Raw genomic sequence first — 20,786 nt, 5'->3', positions numbered from 1 at the left:
TTCTTACATGCCAGACTGGAAACCAAAGGCCCCTTTAAACTTTTAAAATTTCTTTTTATTTGAAACTATTTCCAAACAGATAATTAAACCTGCGTACACATCTCATCATCTAGATTTAACAACTAGTGGCTGGGTGTGGTGGCTCACGCCTGTAATCCTAGCACTTTGGGAGGCGGAGGCAGGCGGATCACCTGAGGTCAGGAGTTCAAGACCAGCCTGAGCAACCCGGCAAAACCCTGTCTCTACTAAAAAGACAAAAAATCAGCCAGGCGTGGTGGCATGTGCCTGTAATCCCAACTACTCAGGAGGCTGAGGCAGGAGAATCGCTTGAACCCAGGAGGCAGAGATTGCAGTGAGCCAAGATCGCACCATTGCACTCCAGCCTGGGTGACAAGAGTGAAACTCCGTCTCAACAACAAAACAAAAACAAACAAAAATTACCTGCCTGAATACACCAGGACCAGTTGCAGAGCTGGCTATGGTACACCTATAATTTCCTTCAAGGTGGGCAAAAAGGCCTTTGAGACAGAGTCTTACTCTGTCACCCAGGCTGGAGTGCAGTGACATGATCTCGGCTCACTGCAACCTGTCTCCCGGGTTCAAGTGATTCTCATGCCTCAGTGTATCAAGAGTAATGTATCGACTAGCTGGGATTGAGACACATGCCACCATGCCCAGCAAATTTTTTAGAGACAGGGTTTCATCGTATTGGCCAGGCTGGTCTTGAACTCCTGGTCTTAAGTGATCCACCCACCTTGGATTCCCAAAGTGTTGGGATTACAGGTGTGAGACACCTTGACCGGCCAGGGATAGGAAAAGGCTTGATGGACATGCAAATTCCACAACTTTCAAGACATATTTATGGGATGGGTTTATTACTTCTGGACACAACTGGTTTGCTTAAGCAGGCATGAATTATCAGTCATTTTTGGATCCATGGAAAAATGGCAAATCGATAATGAAGAAAAAAAATTTTAAGAGGTAATAAACAGTCATGACAAACATAATGCTTTTATTCATCTACAGTAGGTGGGAGACCTTATTGGTGAGGACTGGAAACATTAAGTCTTGAATGATATCATATGCTTAGCACAATAGTGGTGACTTGGGAGACTGTCCAGGTGGGAAAGAGAATGATGAATAGGGTTAAGGACACAAGAATCAAGATAGAAAAAAAGTGGTGGATATAACGTTTAGCCCTGTCCCTAAGTCACATTTAAAACTGGCTGAAATTTTTATTTAATTAAAACCACCCTATACTACAGATTAACAACTGGGTTTTAAAGGATTGGTTTTGAAGGATGGGCAGGGTGGTGTATGCCTCTAATTCCAGCACTTTGGGAGGCTGAGGCGGGTGGATCGCTCGAGCCCTAACAACACAACAAGAGCATATCTCCACAAAACCAAACCAAAACAAAAAACCCAGGGCTGGTGACCGTGTGCACTTGTGGTCCCAGCTACTCAGGAGGCTGAGACAGGAGGATTGCCTGAGTCCAGGAGGTAGAGGCTCCAGTGAGCCATGGTGGCACCACTGCATTCCAGCCGGGGTGACAGAGTGACACCCTGTATCAATACCAAAATACACACTGCAGATCCCAGTAGTTTGGCTCTTACCTACTTCTCCAGCCTTATCTTAGAAGATGGAACAAGATTCCCCATGCTATGGCTGCAGGGCTTATAATTCTTCCATAAAGTGATATAGGTTGTTCCCTCACATCTAAGGGCACCCTCTACCTGCTCATATAATTGACTCCTACTCTTTCAGGTGTATGTCCTCTCAGTTTCTCCAAGCATTCCTTCTTGCACCGTCCTCTACTTCAATCTCATAGACTGTCAGACTGCATCTGTCATATTTACTATTGTTCTAAACTTGGCAATTATTTATGACTGACTTTTTCATGCTAAGCACCATAAGGGCAGGAATCCTATCTATTTTTGCTGCCTAGCACTGTCTGGAACATAGCATACAATAAATACTAATTAAATGAACACTCCATCATGGTTAACTCCAATGCTGTCAATATCCTCAGTTTTGACAGGATGATAGTTATTTTAGGCATAATTTAGAATGCAAAATAGCGAATTGGAACTTAAAGACCTGCAGAACGGCTGCCTAAAAAATGCATTTTAAAAGATAAACTGGCCGGGCGCGGTGGCTCAAGCCTGTAATCCCAGCACTTTGGGAGGCCGAGACGGGCGGATCACGAGTTCAGGAGATCGAGACCATCCTGGCTAACACGGTGAAACCTCGTCTCTACTAAAATACAAAAAAAATTAGCCGGGCGAGGTGGCGGGTGCCTGTAGTCCCAGCTACTCGGGAGGCTGAGGCAGGAGAATGGCGTGAACCCGGGAGGCGGGGCTTGCAGTGAGCTGAGATCCGGCCACTGCACTCCAGCCTGGGCAACAGAGCCAGACTCCGTCTCAAAAAAAAAAAGATAAACTAGGGCCAGATGCAGTGGCTCAACCTGTAATACCAGCACTTTGGGAAGCCAAAGCAGTAGGATCGCTTGAGCCCAGGAGTTTGAGACCAGCCTGGGCAACAGAGTGAGACAATTTCTACAAACAGACAACAAAAATAAGTAAATAAATATCAGCTGATGTGACGCACACCTGTAGTCCCAGCTACTTGGGAGGCTGAGGTGGGAGAATTACTTGAATCCAGGAGTTCGAGGCTGCAGTGAGCCATGACTGTGTCACTGTACTCCAGCTTGTGCAACAAAGCAAGACTGTCTCAAAATAAGTAAAAAATTAAATAAAAAAAATTTAAAACTAGCCGGGCATAGTGGCACGTGCCCCAGCTACCGGGGAGGCTGAGGTGGGAGGACTGCTTGAACCCAGGAGTTCGAGGGAACAGTGAGCCACAACTGTGCCACTGCACTCTAGCCTGGGTGACAGAGTGAGACCTTCTTTTAAATAAAAAGTTAAGAAACTGGGGGTGTTTATTTGGGAACAATATTAAAAAAGTGAAAACGTTCCAATTCCTTAAAATTCTCGTACAAACTAAAAACACTATGGTTTTAAGAAAATGCGTAATTCTTTAATAGTAACTGTTAAGAACTTTTCATTTAAAAAATTCCAGGTATATCAGAGCATGATGGTGAATGAGCAACAACAACAAAAAAAGGAAATAAAAAAAACTTCCAGGTATACAATTAAAACTGGAAGGCATAATATTTAGATTAATATTTTCTAACAAGAAGTGTAGTTAAATATAAGATATCTGTAATGAAACTTTGCAAAATCACTCATTTTAAATACAACACGAGAGCCTACCTGAGTTTACCAATTTAGTTTTGGGTCCACTATAAAGAATACTGTGCTCTTTATATAAAATTTAAGTTATGCACCCCTCATATCTTGGCCAAATAAACATATTAAAACACTGACATCAGCCCCCTAAGGCTTCGTTAACACTTATCCCCGTAAACCTGTCATTACCAGCACCACTTTGCTCACTGACATTAGCCATCTTTGTTAAGATAAATAATTGCTCATTTGCAAATTAAAGGTTTAGCTAAAGGCAATGCCAAAGAGCTAAGTAATTATTAAACTGAATGCTCATATTAAATCTGTTACCTTAAGGTATATCTACATATATATCCAAATTACATAACTTGGCAGAATAGTAAATATTTCTGAGAATATAATTTGAAATTAGGCTACATTCATAGACTTAGGCATAGTGGCTCACGCCAGTAATCCCAGCACTTTGGGAGGCCGAGGCAGGCGAATCACTTGAGGGCAGGAGTTGAGACCAGCCTGGACAACATGGCGAAACCCCATCTCTACTAAAAAGACAAAAATTAGCCGGGCATGTTGGCGTGTGCCTGTAATCCCAGCTACTTGGGAGGCTGAGGCAAGGGAATTGCTTGCACCTGGGAGGCGGAGGTTGCAGCAAGCTGGGATCCCACCTCTGTACTCCAGACTGGGCGAGAGTGACTCTATCTAAAAAAAAAAAAAAAAAACCCACAAAGTTCTACCATTAAAAAAAGATTCACTTAATTCAAGAATAAACTGTGGCATAATAGCCATGAAACACCCCTCCATGTTTTTTGTTTTTGTTTTTGAGACAGTCACTCTGTCGCCCAGGCTGGAGTGCAGTGGCACGATCTCTGCTCACTGCAACCTCCACCTCCTGGCGATTCTCGTGCCTGAGACTCCAGAGTAGCTGGGATTACAGACATGAGCCACCATGCTGGGCTCATTTTTGTATTTTTAGTAGAGACGGGATTTCACCATGTTGGTCAGGCTAGTCTCGAACTCCTGACCTCAGTTGATCCACCCGTCTCGGCTTCCTAAGGTGCTAGGATTACAGGCGTCAGCCACCGCGCCTGGCCACTCCACTATTTTTTAGCAATGTATGTTCAGTAAAAGGTGTCACAATAATTTACAGATACCTGTTAAAAAGCCAGAGATTGACTCAGCTTTTCCATTTTGCTTTAAAATGAAGCATTTTTAAAAAATCAAAACTCGGGCCACGAAGCTGAGGTTGCACTCCAGCCTGGGCAACAAGAGCAAGACTCGGTCTCAAACGAAACAAACAAACAAAAAACCCCTCATTTAAATTTCCTGGTCAATTTTCCCTCTGAAAAGCCCCAAATACCCTCTAGCTGGGCTTGACATGCACATACTCAAATCAAGCCACAACCTGTTCCATGAAGGTAGTTTTTAAGCTACACACTACCATGATTCCTGTCCCCCAACCACTATATATATATATATTTTTGGAGATGGAGTCTTACTCTTTTTCCCAGGGTTCAGTGCACTGACACAATCAGCTCACTGCAGCCTTGAACTCCTGGGCTCGGGCAATCCTCCTGCCTCACCCTCTAGGTTGTTATATTGCCCAGGCTGGTCTTGAACTCAGTCTCTGGCGATCCATGTACCTCGGCCCCCGAAATGCCCTGGGATTACATGGCCACTGCACCCAGTCTTTTTTCCCCTTTGAGATGGACTTTCATTAATCACCCAGGATAGAGAGCAATGGCGTGATCTTGGCTCACTGCAATGTCCACCTTCCAGGTTCAAGCGATTCTCCTGCCTAAGCTTCCCGAGTAGCTGGGATTACAGGTGCCCACCACCACCTCCAGCTAATTTTTGTATGTTTAATAAAGACGGGGTTTCACCATGTTGGCCAGTCTGGTCTTGAACTCCTGGCCCCAGGTGATCCGCCCACCTTGACCTCCCAAAGTGCTGGGATTTCAGGCGAGAGCCACCGTGCCCAGAGTTTTTTCCCCCTTTAATCACTGCTTCTGATACTAAAAGAAAACTCCAGGATCATAAAGCTGTATCTTGTCTCTCTGCCCTTGTTTTACGTGAAACATCATTACTTCCCACTGCCCTCATCATCCAAAAAACAGCTTAGACAGTAATAATAGCATTAGCGAGGGCAACATATAATATTGAAAGGCAGACAGAAGTAGTCATTAGACATACACCACCTAGAGAAAAGGAAACCAGTCCTGCTTTTTAATAACTTTATTTTTTTTCTAATTTTGTTACTTTAATTTCCCATAGCACCTTGGCGATGTTGAAAACAAATACAAATACATTTTAACATTTTATGCATGAGCTTGTGTCACACCAATTTTGGGGGCAACAGTTTTGACAACAGGAACAAATCTAAGCAATTGACAAAACAGAAGCCGGATAAGTGGCTCTGACCCCCACCCCCAACATTTAAGAGATGTCAAAGACACCCGAATTAGGTTAAAAAAATCAAGTTGACGTGGATATTTCAACAGTGTTCTATGCTGCAAAACTGAAAATAAAACCATTTAATACACAGCCCATTAATATCTGAATTATGCTTTTAGGAACTGTTAGCTCAAAGATTCATAAAAAGTTGTCAGCTTTTAAAAATAAACTTTAAGTTATTTAATAATCAGGTGAATTTCAAAAGAGAATTTACTCACAACTTGAAAATAAATTCTCTTTCAACTTCTTAAAATACCCTCATTCAGCTAATGAAAAGTGAAACATGTATGTATCTTTTTGGAAGCTCAGACTAGCATATGACCAAAAGCCTAAAGTTAAATTAATGGCCACCAAAATTGTAAGGAAATATAAAAAATTAGGAAAAAATCCATCATATATTATAGTTAATAATTTATAAAAGTCCCTCAAAAGGAATACACTGTTCTCTTGAGTTTTATCTTTTCTGTAAAAAAAAAAAAAAAAAAATTGGTACTTTAAAAATATGGTTAATATATTGCCAGCCTAAATACCAGAGACTTAACCCCAGTGTTGTTCAACTGTGTCAAAGTAAAACCAGTGGACATTTAAGCCAAGAGACTAATTATTAAGGCCATAACTAACAAAACTAGAAGTGTTCATTAACTTTTAAATACTATTTTATGTTCCAGCAACATTCTTTTTGTTCTCCTTTACCATAGTGAAGATGCTAACATTCCATCATTAAGCCTTTCCAAAGCAAACCTGTTTATTTAAAAAAGAAAAAGGAATGTGAAATAATATTCAAGCTATCTTAATTTTAGGAAACAAAAATAAATCATAATTCTGCATAGCATCTGATCATCCGCAAATTCAGTACATAAGACAACTACCACAACAAACCCTTATTATCGAAAGCTCTTACCTTCCTCAAAATCCAGTTGAAAAAAATTTAGATGGATCACTTTTTAAAATATCAGTGTATTTGGCAAAATTAAAATTACTCAGAGACAGGCCCCAGGTATTATGAAAACCTTAATTATCAGGACAGCAAATGGAGACAGGTTTTGCAATGTCTCTATGTACCTTCTCTATGAAGTGCAAGGTGGTGAACTTTTGTGACTCTTGTTCTCTTCATGCAGTAAGAACTATAGCAGAGTATCACTATACCAAACATTCAGTATCATTTATACCTACTTTTAGCCTCCAACAGACCAAGGAAATGTCAAGTCATAAGGGTGAAGAGAAAAATGAGTATTTAAATTCCTCCATCTAAAGAACCAAATAAATAAACTACAATGAACATCCACCCTCATTAGTTACAAAGTAATGTTGGAAAAAAGCCAACAGCTTCACACAACTCACAGGCATTATTTAGATACAAATTTTAAATCTGCTGTAATAAAATAAATGCTAAATACATACTGTGAATATATATAAATATTACACACACATACATACACACTCACTCTCTCTCACTCTTCCCTATACATCCCATCAAATGGGAACTACTAGATGTAATGAGGCAAATTAAATTAAAAACATTGTCTTAATAAGAAATTTTTAAAGGTTATATCTTCAAATTAAATTTCTACTTTCAATAACGTTAAGAAAAAGCAAAAATACACCTGCTTTCTTCTAAAAGAAGGCTCTTTTCTTGTATTTCAATTACAGCCTTTAAATTTTTAGAAGTTGGTGGACTAACAGTAAGTCACACAAGCATACAAGTAACACAGGCCTACATTTGTGACACATTGTTTAAAAAAAGTAATGTTTCGTTTTAAGAGCAGTAATTAAGTTTATAATCCTTGCCAAGTGATTTTTACAAAATGTTTATTCTCTGAAATCCAATGCAGTTAAAGGATGTTAACACTTAAAATGTTTATCATTTCCACCAACTGCATTATCTTAGTAAACCAAAATAAGCACTTTTATCATAGATGTAGTCAATGATTAATATATTTTTTTAAAGGACCTAAACTTCCCCCAAATTTCAGCACAGGTAGTTTTATTGTTATGTTTCACCTAGTAGGCAATTTTTAAAAATAGTGTGTAGAAATGAATAGTTTCAAACTGAGTAAATACAGTATACCATGTCATAAAACAACCAAATCAAAAGCAACTGCCAAGCTAATAATAAGTCAAAGAAATAATAATTCTGGCTTGTACAGATATGTGCAGTGTTTTCAAAGCTCTTAACAGTTAACCACTAATATATATCTCCAAAGCTTAACTTAGAGTTGGAAGATGAATTTCACAGTAATGTAATTTTAACCACCATTTACATTCACTTTAATATATTACTAAGATGTTTACTCTATGTCACAATGGTGCTTTCCAGTGTTCACAATTTACAGTTTCAATTTGTACATATGTAATTTACTAACATATGGGACAGTTCTTACTATTACAAACTATCCTTAAAAGAAAAATAAAACCCACCTTACATAGAACTCTGAACATGGTATGACTTAAAACAGATTAACACAACACAGTTTTTAATATTTTAGCCATTTTCTAAATAACACCATGTAAACTTGTCTATTTAGTATATGAGAGCTACAACTTTATTCACTGAGAAATTATGCATTAATTTTCTTCAACCATCTTTCTCATCTTTACTAAAAAATCTCATGACTTGTTGGTATTGTTTCAGTGAATTCCAAACTGTACTTTTTGGGTGTGGGGGGAGAAGAGGAGGAAAGGAAGGTGACAAATACACTGTAAACAGAAATAAGTACCCCTCTAAATTAAGCCTTTTTTAAAAAAATATTTTACGTCTACATTATTTAACACTTAAGAGTCAGTTACTATGTTTCATCTTTAACATTAACAACAAATAAATTACTGTAGGGTCAGTCTGCCCTACCATCTTGGGAGCTAAAATTCTAAATGTGTGAACAGAAGAGTAAATACTTCAACGTTCAATTCTGAAATTTAGAACAATTTATATGATTTGACTAGACTGGTCAAAGCAATTACAAACATACACTTCAGTAGGTAGTTGGTTATTCTGCTTTTGTGAGTGGGCAGTCAAAGAACAGAGAGTAACATATAGAGTAAGAAAAAAATGTTTGTTTCTCATTTTGGGGGTGTTGGGGGGGAATCACAGGGAAGTTTAAACCTCTGAAATCCATTTGGCCTATGCACTGAGGTCCAAGATGAAATTTTCAATTTTTTTAATAACCCCCTTTCCTTGAGTATTAAACTGATTGGTAGTCACATCTCCAGGTACAATCATTTTATAACTTCTTGAATGAAGTATTAGTAAGGTCAAAAAGACAGAGACTAAATTTCAAACTAGAAAAAAAAAAAACCTACTCAAGTATTACATTCAGTTTTCAAATCATTTACTAACATGACAACAGATTTGGCTTCAATCGCTCTTGTACACACTCACACCCACAACAGGCACCCCAGCCACTGATTTGCTTTGCAATACAAGGCCATATAGTTAGAAATGGCATTCTTCAAGCCAAACTTTAAATAGATTAAAAAAAGTAATTTCTAATTTTACAGAAATGCTTCTTCAAAAAATATTTTCTCTCATTCCCTCATCTCCTATACTGAAGGATGTATAATTTTTTTTTTTTCCTCCAAGCTAAATCTGAACCCTCAAAATTGATTCCTGGCAGCAAATCTCTGCAAATTAAAACCAAAAACAAAAATAGAAAAATTATATTTTATATATGTGTGTGTGTATATATATATATATATTTATATTGATTGGAATCCTCCAGCATTTAAAAATCACATTAGAGATGAATTTTGGGATCCTATCACTCACAACTCCAAAATCCATAATGATTTAAGGATGTACTTTCTCCTGTTTCCTTCCTGGCTACCCCCTCCCCTCCAAAACAGTTCAATATAGCCACAGCTCAAGTTTAATGGGAAGAGAGAGAAGTTTTTGAATAGTTTTGTTGTTTTTTACTTTGGTGATCTGGGTGGCACATATTGCTCTTTGCCATTACGTCGAGTCACTCCCTGAGGTATAGCCCTATGGCTAAACTGGCGTCTCTGTTCCCTGATTTTTCCAGCTGCTCCCTTGGGGATTGTATTGCCTCGGAAGCCAGAATAATCCTTACTAGCCCTTGCTTCTGGCTTCTCATGTGGTTTCTCAACGGAGTTCTCAGGAGCTCCACTGTCTTCATTTTTGGTGGGAGACACCACATTAGAGCGAAGTTCCCGTAGTGGCTGCACAAGAACTGAAGATGGCTCTTTAGGGGGCTTCTGGCACACTTCAGCATAACTTAACTTTCGGGGCTCCTTTGAAGTGATGATAAAAAAAGAACATTTATGGTACACATTCTCTAAATTACAAAGTACAAAAATGATTGTGTTAACCACAAGAAAACCACAAATTATCTTCCAGAAAAGGGTAACAAGCACTCTCATATATACTGCCTAGAGTACACTGGTACAATCTTTATTTATTATACAATAATTTTGCTTGAGGAATTTAACTGAGGGATGTTCACGTCAGCATTGTTTATAATGATGGAAATGACCTAAATGCCTAACAAGAAAGGACAGATTAGATTAATATGGTATAGCCATATGATGAAATAAAATGGTTCTTTCTGTTCCTTTTCCTTGCTACAAAGAACCCCAAGAAAGATTCCAAAAGAATCCCAGCAGAGCAATTAGAAACCAATGGTATAAAAAGATTCATTAAATGTCTTAATTACCTCAACTGAAAAAGGTGGAATAGAGGTATTTTGAGAACAGAACAAAGCATGTAAAGTCTTCAGCACTAGTCCTAATAATATACAGTAAGCATTCAAATGGTAGCTATCATTTTAGTATTATTGCTATCATTAAATAAGATAGTCTTGTAAATCTATTTTTAAAAGTGCTGTACTAAAATGCTAGGGATTATAGATAAATTTTGTTTTATTCTGCTTTTCTGTATTTTCCCAATTATTTAACTATAAAACAATCCTGGAACTTGAATAAGTGGGAGTGGCCTCTCAATGGCCACTTATAGACTGTTAAGTATCACATATACAACCAAAAGAACATCAAGAGGCACAAGGCCGCTTTATGTTAGCCCCCAAATGATAAATTCATCCTAATGTGGGTAAGGAAGAAGATTCACTTAACCATATGAACAGAAAAAAGCAATCAAAAGAAACAGAATGGGCCAGGCGCAGTGGCTCATGCCTGTAATCCCAGCACTTTGGGAGGCTGAGACAGGCAGATCACGAGGTCAGGAGATTGAGACCATCCTGGCTAACAATGTGAAACCCCGTCTCTACTAAAAACACAAAAAATTAGCCAGGCATGGTGGTGGGTGCCTGTAGTCCCAGCTACTTGGAAGGCTGAGGCAGGAGAATGGCATGAACCCAGGAGGCGGAGCCTGCAGTGAGCCGAGATGCTGCCACTGCACTCCAGCCTGGGCGACAGAGCACAGACTCCGTCTCAAAAAAGAAAAAAACAAAAAACAAAAAAAACAAAAAAAAAAACACCTAAAACTTTCCATCTCTTTGCAGTGACTTTAAAACTCCTTAAGCTTCTTTCTGATAGTCAGCCCCAACTTGGGCTACTTCCAAATGACTCTGTTCTAACAAAGTGTTATGTGAAAAAAAAATTATCTAATCTACTGTATTTTTTTTTAACATAAACTAAAATCTTCAAGTTACCTGTAGAGCCACAGCTATAGCTGCATTTATGTTATTATTACATGGTGAAGCAGTACTTGCCCTCGATGGCTTTGTAGTACTTGGAGGAGAAACTGGCATAGTTGTCTGGTTGAGACCATCCTTCTGAACAGAGGAATCCTCTATTAGATCCTTTTCTTGCTGAGTTGTGCTAAGGAAAAAAGAGCTTGCAATTAGACTCAGAATAGCTATGGAACAGTTTAGCAACTAATCAGAAGAAAAAGTAATGTTTTTTTTTTTTTTGAGACGGAGTCTCACTCTGTCACCCAGGCTGGAGTGCAGTGGCATACTCTTGGCTTACTGCAACCTCTCTGCCTCCTGGGTTCAAGCAATTTTCCAACCTCAGCCTCCCGAGAAGCTGGGATTACAAGCGCCCGCCACCACGCCCGGCTAATTTTTGTTTTTTTAGTAGAGACGGGGTTTCACCATGTTGGCCAGACTGGTCTTGAACTCCTGACCTCAGGTGATCCACCTGCCTCGGCCTCCCAAAGTGCTGGGATTACAGGCGAGAGCCACCGCGCCCGACCAGAAAAAGTAATTTAATGTTGAAGATCTTCTATACTGTAACTTGTACCTTAATGCAGTAAGCTCAGCAGCACATGGAGAACTGGAACTCATATTGAGTTGTTGGGCAGAAGTGCATTCTGTCTGCTCATCTGCAGGCACTGGGCAACTAACTCTCAACTCTTCATTATCCTTAAAGTAAAAAGATTTTTCAAAATTACACTTAGACCTTTTTCCAAAGAAGATGGCTAATAAGCACAAGAGAAGATAGTCAACATCATTAGTCATCATAAAATGCAAAGCTAAACGATGGTGAAAAATCACTTCATACCCACAAGGATGGTTATAATAAAAAAGACAAACATTAACAAATGGTGATGATATGGAGACATTAAAACTCAAACATAGAGGATGGCAATGTAAAATGATGCACTGCTTTAGAAAGCAATGTGGCAGATCCTTAAAAAGTTAAATAGGCCAGGCGCAGTGGCTCATGCCTGTAATCCCAGCACTTTCGGAGGCTGAGGCGGTTGGATCGCAAGGTCAGGAGTTCAAGGCCAGCCTGGCAAACATGGTGAAACCCTGTCTCTACTAAAAATACAAAAATTAGCTGGGCATAGTGGTGCATGCCTGTAATCCCAGCTACTTGGGAGGCTGAGGCAAGAGAATTGCTTGAACTGGGACCTGGGAGGCGGAGATTGCAGTGAGCCGAGATTGCAGCACTGCACTCCAGACTGGGCTACAGAGCAAGACTCCGTCCCCCGACAAAAAAAAAGTTAAATATAGGGGTGGGTGCAGGGGCTCACGACTATAATCCCAGCACTTTGGGAGTCCAGGAGTTCAAGACCAGCCTTGGGCAACATAGCAAGATCTTGTCTCTACAAAATAAAGTAAAATATTTAGCTAGGGTAGGGGGGTGTCCACCTGTTGTCCCTCCCACTTGAGAAGATTACATGAGTCTGGGAGGTTGAAGCTGCTACAGTGAACCATGATAGTGCCACTGCACTCCCTCCTGGGAAAAGAGCAAGACCATGTCTCAAAAAAAAAAAAAAAAAAAAAAAAAAAAGTGTTTGTAGGCTGCACTAAAAAATTAATGAAATCTTGACTCATGCTCAACATGAATGAACGTTGAGGATGCTAAGTAAAATCACAGACAAATAGACAAATACTGTATGATTCTACTTATATGAATTTCTAAGAGTAGTCAATTTAGAGACAGAAAGTAGAATAGTGGCTGCCGAAGGATAAGAGAAGGGAGGAAGAGGGAATGGTTTAATAGGTATAGAGTTTTAGTTCTGAAAGATAGTAAGTTCTGGAGCTTAGCTGCACAACCGTGTGAAGGTACTTAACACTACAAAACTGTACACATTTAAAATGGTTAAGATGGTAAATGCTGTTATGTGTGTTTATACCGCTGGCATAGAATTTAGAAAAGAGCCCTAGAAATTAAAACTGATGGGTGAAATAAAATTTTCAATAGGTTTAGAAAGTAACATTCAGAAAAACTTGGTAGAAAACATAGTAACAACAAAGATAAAAAACGAGGTTTAGTCCAGACACGGTGGCTCAGGCCTGTAATCCCAGTACTTTGTGAAACGAAGGCAGGCAGATCACTGAGGAAAGGAGTTTGACACCTGCCTGGCCAAAATGGTAAAACCCCATCTCTACTAAAAATACAAAAAAATTAGCCGGGCGTGTGCCGCCACGCCTATAGTCAAAGCTCCTCGGGAGGTTGAGGCAAGAGAATCGTTTGAACCCAGGGGGCAGAGGTTGCAGTAAGCCGAGATCGTGCCACTGCACTCTAGCCTGGGTGACAGAGCAAGACTTAAAAAAAAAAAAAAAAAAAAAGAAGTTTAAAGGCCGGGTACAGTGGCTGGCCCCTGTAATCCTAGCACTTTGGGAGGCCAAGGTGGGCAGAGCACTTGAGCCCAGGAGTTCAAGAGCAGCCTCGGCAACATGGCAAAGCCCTATCTCTACAAAAACTAGCCAAGCATGGCGGCCTGCAACTGTAACCCAAGCTACTTGGGGGTGCTGAGGCAGAAGGACTCCTTCAACATTGAGAGGTGAAGCCTGCAATGAGCCAAGATCACGGCACTGTCCTCTACCCTGGGTGATAAAGTGAGACCCTGTCTCAAAAAGAGGTTTAAGTAAAGGCTGGTTGCAGTGGCTCACCTATAATCCCAACACTTTGGGAGGCTGGCGAGGTGGGCTGATCACCTGAGGTCGGGAGTTGGAGACCAGCCTCACTGACATGGAGAAACATGGTCTCTACTAAAAATACAAAACTTAGCCGGGCATGGTGGCGCATGCCTGTAATCCCAGCTTCTGGGGAGGTTGAGGCAGGAGAATCGACTGAACCCAGGAGGTAGAAGCTGCAGTAGGCCAAGATCACACCACTGTACTCCAGCTTAAGCAATGGAGGCAGACTCTATCTCCACAAAAAACAAACAAAAAGAATTGTGACAAAAAAAAGAGCCATACCAAAGCACATCACGAAATTTCGCAGAATACCAACGATCAATAAAAGACCCTAAAAACCTCCAGATAAGGGGGAAAAAATCATGTCAGATATCAGGAATCAGCACCCTTAGGGTTCTCAAAAGAATCTCTGGAAGCTAGATCATTTCCTAAGCATGAAATAAAAACAGCAAATTATAAAGAAAAGACTAATAGGACCATATTAAAATTAAGAACTTGTTTCAACCTATAGGCACTGAAGATGGAAAAGAAACCACAGAAGTGAAAGATTATTTGTACTACATGTAACTGACAAAGGATTAGTATGCAGAATATGTAAAAAAATATATGAATCTATTTCTTAAAAACCTGAAAGACTGACCATGCGCAGTGGCTCACGCCTGTAAACCCAGCACATTGGGAGGATGAGGTGGGTGGATCATGTGAGGTCAGAAGTTCGAGACCAGCCTGGCCAACAAGGCAGAAACCCCATCTCTACTGAAAATACAAAAATTAGCCGGGCATGGTGGCGCATGCCTGTATTCACCACTCGGGAGGCTGAGGCACAAGAATCGCTTGAACCCTGGCAGTGGAGGTTGCATAAGCCGAGATCATGCCACTACACTCCAGCCTGGGTGACAGAGAGAGACTCCATCTCAAAAAACCACTTGAAAGACTTTAAAATTTTAAAAGAACACAAGCTGATGTATAAATCCTAGAAAAGTTCTTGCTCACATGAAGATTTATAATGGCAAAATGTCCATTAACAGTACAATGAATAAATATTTTACTTCCTACAATAGAATATCACATAATAGTTCAAAATGAACAACAGTCATGTGTATTAACAGTGATCAATCTCAAACCATACAGAATGAAAGAAAAGAAGAATATATACTGTGCAATTCTTTATAACCTTTTCAAAAACAGGCACCCCGTTTTATCACCTAGGGCAGGGGTTGGTAAACTAAGATCTGCAAGGCCAAACCCACCCTATAACTTGTTTTGGTATGGCTTACAAGCTAAGAATGGTTTGTAAATTATAATTATTATTTTTATATTATTATTATTATTTTTTGGAGATGGGGGTCTCCCTATGTTGACTAGGCTGGTTTCAAACTCTTGGCCTCAAGTGATCCTCCTGAAGTGCTGGGATTACAGGCATGAGCCACCATGCCTTTGGTTTTTAAGTTATTAAAGGGTTGTAAAAACAAAGAATATGTGACAATCCATGGCCCACAAAGCCAAAAATATTTACTATGAGTATCTGGCCCTTCACAGAAAAATTCTGTCAATGCAGAATGACAAAACTATGAAGGCAAGAAAATTGCTATCACAAAGTCAGAATAATGTTTATATCTAAAGGGGAAGAGTGGGGCAGAATGACTATAAATAGGGAGGAGATACACATGTCACTGCTAAGATACTAGGGATGTTTATCGGCTACAATTGTGTGTTGGGGTTATAAGGAGACGTACACTTCATGATTATTCTTTAAAAATGTATATATGGCCGGGCGCAGTGGCTCACCTGAGGTCAGGAGTTTAAGACCAGCCTGGCCAACATGGTGAAACCCCATCTCTATTAAAAACACAAAAATTAGCTGGGCACGGTGGCAAGTGCCTGTAATCCCAGCTACTTGGGAGGCTGAAGCAGGAGAATCGCTTGAACCCGGGAGGTGGAGGTTGCAGTGAGCCGAGATCGCGCCATTGCACTCCAGGCTGGGCAACAAGAGTGAAACTCCGACTCAAAAAAAAAAAAAAAGTATATATGTATGTTTGTGTATCATCTTCTGAAATCTGAGACGCCATTATTGGTAAACCACACCATTATTTTATGTACCAATAAGAAAAAATAAAAATAAAAATAAAACCACTGGATAGAAGCAGACCTTAAGATGAGAAGAAAATAAAAATACTGCACTTAAGCTCATCGTAGCTTTGATCTCCTGGGCTAAAGTAATCCTCTTGTCTCAGCTTCCCAAGTAGCAAGGACTACAGGCATGCGTCACCATGCCCAGCTATGTTTTTTTTTTTCACACTTTATGTACAGACGGGACCTCTCTATGTTGCCCAGGTTTGTCCTGAACGCCTGGGCTCAAGCAATCCATTCACCTTGGACCCCCAAAGTGCTGGAATTACAGGTATGAGCCAATGTGACTGGATATTTAATTTTTTTCTTTTTTTGGAGACAGAGTCTTGCTCTTGTCACCCAGGCTAGAGTGCAACGGTGTGATCTCGGCTCACTGCAACCTCCATCTCCTAGGTTCAAGCGATTCTCCTGCCTCAGCCTCCTGAGTAGCTGGGACTACAGGTGCGTGCCACCATGCCCAGCTAATTTTTCTAATTTTAGTAGAGACGGGGTTTCACCATGTTGGCCAGGTTGGTTTCAAACTCCTGACCTCGTGATCCGCTTGCCTCGGCCTCCCAAAGTGCAGGGATTACAGGCATGAGCCACTGTGCCCAGCCTTTACATTTTTTAAAAAATAATTTTTAGTCTGATTTTGGAAGGTGATAAAACATGGGGGAAAACAGTGTATCTTAGTTATTATGAAATAACTACTACATGTCACAATTTTTTTTTAAAGAAACAAGACAGTGGAGTAATATCTTCAAAATCCCAAGGGAAAATGATTTCTAATAGAGAATCCAATATAGAAATAATCTACTGATCAATGTGAGAGCAGAAAAACATTTTCAGAATGCAAGAAATTTATACTTCATGACCATGGAAGATATGAACCACTCTAACATGGAAAAGTGAAAAAAGAGTGAGGAAAAAAAGGGGATCGATAAAGGGGAGTAAGGAAAATTGCCAGGGTGATGGTAAAGAGAAGGCCCAAGAACACAGCTATGCAGTAGGACACTGAGAGTGCACACAAAAGGAGAAACAATCATAGTATATTATGTTTGAGTCTCAGCCATGAAAAAAATATGTAATACTGAAATGTGACTTACAAAGGATGGGTGTTCTAGCATAACTAGCAACATTTTTTACTTTCTTAGAGACACTAAAATAATGGGTGCCTTATAATTGATGATATCTTATATATAATGAAGTACAATGTATCAGGAGGATAGGAAAAGTGTGAGTATGTTGGTTTAAGAGACCTAAATCTTTAGCTTCAGAATGTGAAGCTAACAGACACTGCTGAAAATGGAAAAGCCAAGAGGTTACAATAAAAAGATGTTAATTAGGCAGGGCGCAGTGACTCACGCCTGTAATCCCAGCACTCTGGGAGGCCAAGACGGGTGGATCACAAGTTCAGGAGATCAAGACCATCCTGGCTAACACTGTGAAACCCCATCTCTACTAAAAATACAAAAACAAAATTAGCCGGGTGTGGCAGCAGGCACCTGTAGTCCCAGCTACTTGGGAGGCTGAGGCGAGAGAATGGCGTGAACCCAGGAGGCGGAGCTTGCAGTGAGCAGATATCACACCACTGTACTCCAACCTGGGCTACAGAGCAAGACTCGTCTCAAAAAAAAAAAAAAAAAAAGATGTTAATTAGAAATACAGGGCTGGGTACAGTGGCTCACGCCTGTAATCCCAGCACTTTAGGAGACCGAGGAGGGCGGATTGCGAGGTCAGGAGTTTGAGACCAGCCTGGCCAACATGGAGAAACCCCGTCTCTACTAAAAATACAAAAATTAGCTGGGTGTGGTGTCTCATGCCTATAATCCCAGCTACTCAAGAGGCTGAGGCAGGAGAATCGCTTGAATCCGGGAGGCAGAGGTTGTAGTGAGTAGAGATCCGCCACTGCATTCCAGCCTAGGTTATAGAGCAAGACTCCGCTCAAAAGGAAAAAAAAAAATACAGAAAAAGCTAAGGAGCTGAAAGTAGTTGCAGGCTTTTCATTAAAAGCCTAGATATACTATAGACATGTACTGTTATAATTAAAAAAAAAAAAAAAAAACTGAATTAGAATAAAGTAGAAAATGAGAAAAACTTGTGAGACATGAGGATTTCTGATATGGAGAGGTCTACACACCAAATAATCATAGGATGAGGTATCTCAGCCTCTAGACATCTACTTTCCATTATTTGAAAGAATTCATTTACATCACTAGTGAATTATAGGCACATAAATGGAAATGATACCTTCCATTTATCTTGCATTAATCAGTTATCAGTTCTACCAGGCTGAGTTGAATGACAGAAAGACATGCAAGGCTGAGCGTGGTGGCTCACGCTTATAATCCCAGCACTTTGGGAGGCCAAGATGGGCAGATAGTTTGAGGTCAGGAGTTGGAGACCAGTCTGGCCAACGTGGCGAAACCCTGTCTCTATTTAAAAAAAAATACGAAAGTTAGCTAGGCGTGGCGGCGTACACTGTACTCCCAGCTACTTGGGAGGTTGAGGCTGGAGAATCACTTGAATCTAGGAGGTAGAGGCTGCAGTCAGCTGAGATCATGTCTTTTTAAAAAAAAAAAAAAAAAAAAAAAAAAAAAAAGACATGCAAAAGCCAAGAAACATTTTATTGCCTTTGTGCAGCTTTATCATGAATCTTTTAAAAAACACTCTATGCTGAAAACGCCATAAATAAAAACTATGATAGAAATGTACACTAAGTGCAAGTAAAATTTTAAATAATAACACTGCAAATAAAGCCTAAATATGGTCTCATAAGGTAAGACTCATATTAGATGCTGGGTGTTTACCTTTTCTTTGTAGACACCTTTAACAACATCAGACATCCTATTCTCCAAAATGAGTTCACCTGGCATTCTTGATGAACTTCCAGGTAAAGGTGGAAAATTTGAGGCTAACAAGTCAAACTTTGGTGTTGGAGCCTTTGATTCAGCTGTTGAAGGATGAGGTCTCTAAAATGAACAAATAACAAAATAGGTCACATGGCTATCTCATTCTCTAATCCTGTGTCACTGAAGCTGAAAGCTGCCAGAAAAGAAAAAGCAGCAAATAAAACCTCTATAATGCACAGAACTGTATCCCTACATAAATTCTTGGTTTGACATCTCACTTGAGTTCTCATCAGTCTTTATCAATTCTACTTTTCTTTAGTCAGTTCTCTCACCTGTTTCTTTTGTAAACTTTGCCATACTCCTTAAGCCTTCTAACCAGTCTCCACTATTCATTTCATAATTTACTATGCCTTCTCAACAAAAACACCCACTTTACCTAAATTTGCTATCAACTATTTTTCTTTTTTTTGAGACAGGGTCTTGGTCTGTCACCAAGGCTGAAATGCAGTGACACAATCATAGCTTACTACAACCATGACTTCCTAGACTCAAGCAATCCTCCTGCCTTTTTTGCCTCTAGAGTAGCTGTGCACACCACACCTGGCTAAATTTTTATGTTTTGTTTTTTAGCAGTGACAAAGTTGATCACTTGAGCTTAAGTGATCCTCTCCCCTTGGCCTCTCAAAGTGCTGGGATTACAGGCTTAAGCAATTGTGCCCGACCATCACCATCTTTCTCCATCTATCTATCTCGAGAGAACAATATCCCTCCTCCATATAACATATATGAAAAATCTCATGCTTCCCTCCTAACACCCTATATATCCTGACAAGCCTCTTACCTCTTACTTATCTCCTCCACTTTGTCATCACTCCACTAAAATTATTTTAGATGTCACCAATGCCTTAAACAATGCAAAACCTGACACACCCTTTTTCCTGACCTCATATTTCCTGATCTACAGCATTTGGTGTGTTAACCATCCTTTCCTTGGGAACGCATTTTCCTCTTAGTTTCTGTGATACCTTTTTTGTTTTTTAGATTTGACAGACATGTGCTCTTTTTCCCCTGATCATCTCTAAAATTTTGATGGTTTCCATTTGGTTACTACTCTTTACTTCTCATATTCTCCTTGAGTGATGTCCACTATCCATGGCTTCAACTACTACCTTTATGCAAGTGACTGTTAAAACAATCTTTTTCGCTTTTTGATGGTTGTATATCTCTGTAAATTTACCAAAATATCATTGAACTGTAGGTTTTAAATATTTTCAGCCTAGGCCTTTGCCTACAACCCAGATAACACTTGTCCATTAGCTATGTCCATTCAGATTTTGCTTGAATACTTTAAACAGTATGCTGAAAAATCTCATTTTTCAACCCAACACTGCTGCTTTATTCCCCAAAGTTCCATATTAGACCACTTTCATCACTCTATGGAGAGTACTCTGCATGAGCTTATCACTCCAATTACTATGTGAAGGCTTACAAATCCAAAATTTTATTCCCAGTTAAGATCTCCCTCCTGCATAAGAGCTCCTCTACCAAGACCTACCAACTGGAAGTCATGCCTGTTTCTTTTACCCCAATGTTTAGTCCTCCATCATAACATTTACAACATACTGAATAAACCCCAAATCTAATCTCTATTTTTTTTTTTGAGACGGAGTCTCGCTCTGTCGCCCAGGCTGGAGTGCAGTGGCACGATCTCAGCTCACTGCAACCTCTGCCTCCTGGATTCAAGTGATTCTCCTGCCTCAGCCTCCTAAGTAGCTAGGACTACAGG

The 20,786-nt window shown here is 39.9% G+C and overlaps 1 protein-coding gene across 25 annotated transcripts in view; it reads right to left on the bottom strand.

The window, feature by feature from the left end:
- Nucleotides 1-5,463: 5,463 nt before the first annotated feature.
- The window catches only part of LARP4 (La ribonucleoprotein domain family member 4), an 84,355-nt gene continuing 69,032 nt past the window's right edge, over nt 5,464-20,786 (bottom strand). For 21 of the 25 annotated variants that reach the window (XM_025401769.1, XM_025401774.1, XM_025401783.1 and 18 more), the window contains 4 exons: nt 18,959-19,120; nt 11,911-12,032; nt 11,319-11,487; nt 5,464-9,942 (listed from right to left, as the gene is read on the bottom strand). In XM_025401769.1, coding sequence (XP_025257554.1) covers nt 9,604-9,942; nt 11,319-11,487; nt 11,911-12,032; nt 18,959-19,120 — 792 coding nt within the window. In that variant the 3' untranslated portion in view covers nt 5,464-9,603. The remainder of the gene's footprint in view (nt 9,943-11,318; nt 11,488-11,910; nt 12,033-18,958; nt 19,121-20,786) is intronic. The other 4 variants (XM_025401788.1, XM_025401790.1, XM_025401789.1 and 1 more) reach the window with 2 other exon arrangements.

Source organism: Theropithecus gelada, chromosome 11, assembly GCF_003255815.1.
Source record: "Theropithecus gelada isolate Dixy chromosome 11, Tgel_1.0, whole genome shotgun sequence".
Lineage (NCBI taxonomy): Eukaryota > Metazoa > Chordata > Mammalia > Primates > Cercopithecidae > Theropithecus > Theropithecus gelada.
This window is presented reverse-complemented; position numbering and strand designations above follow the sequence as displayed.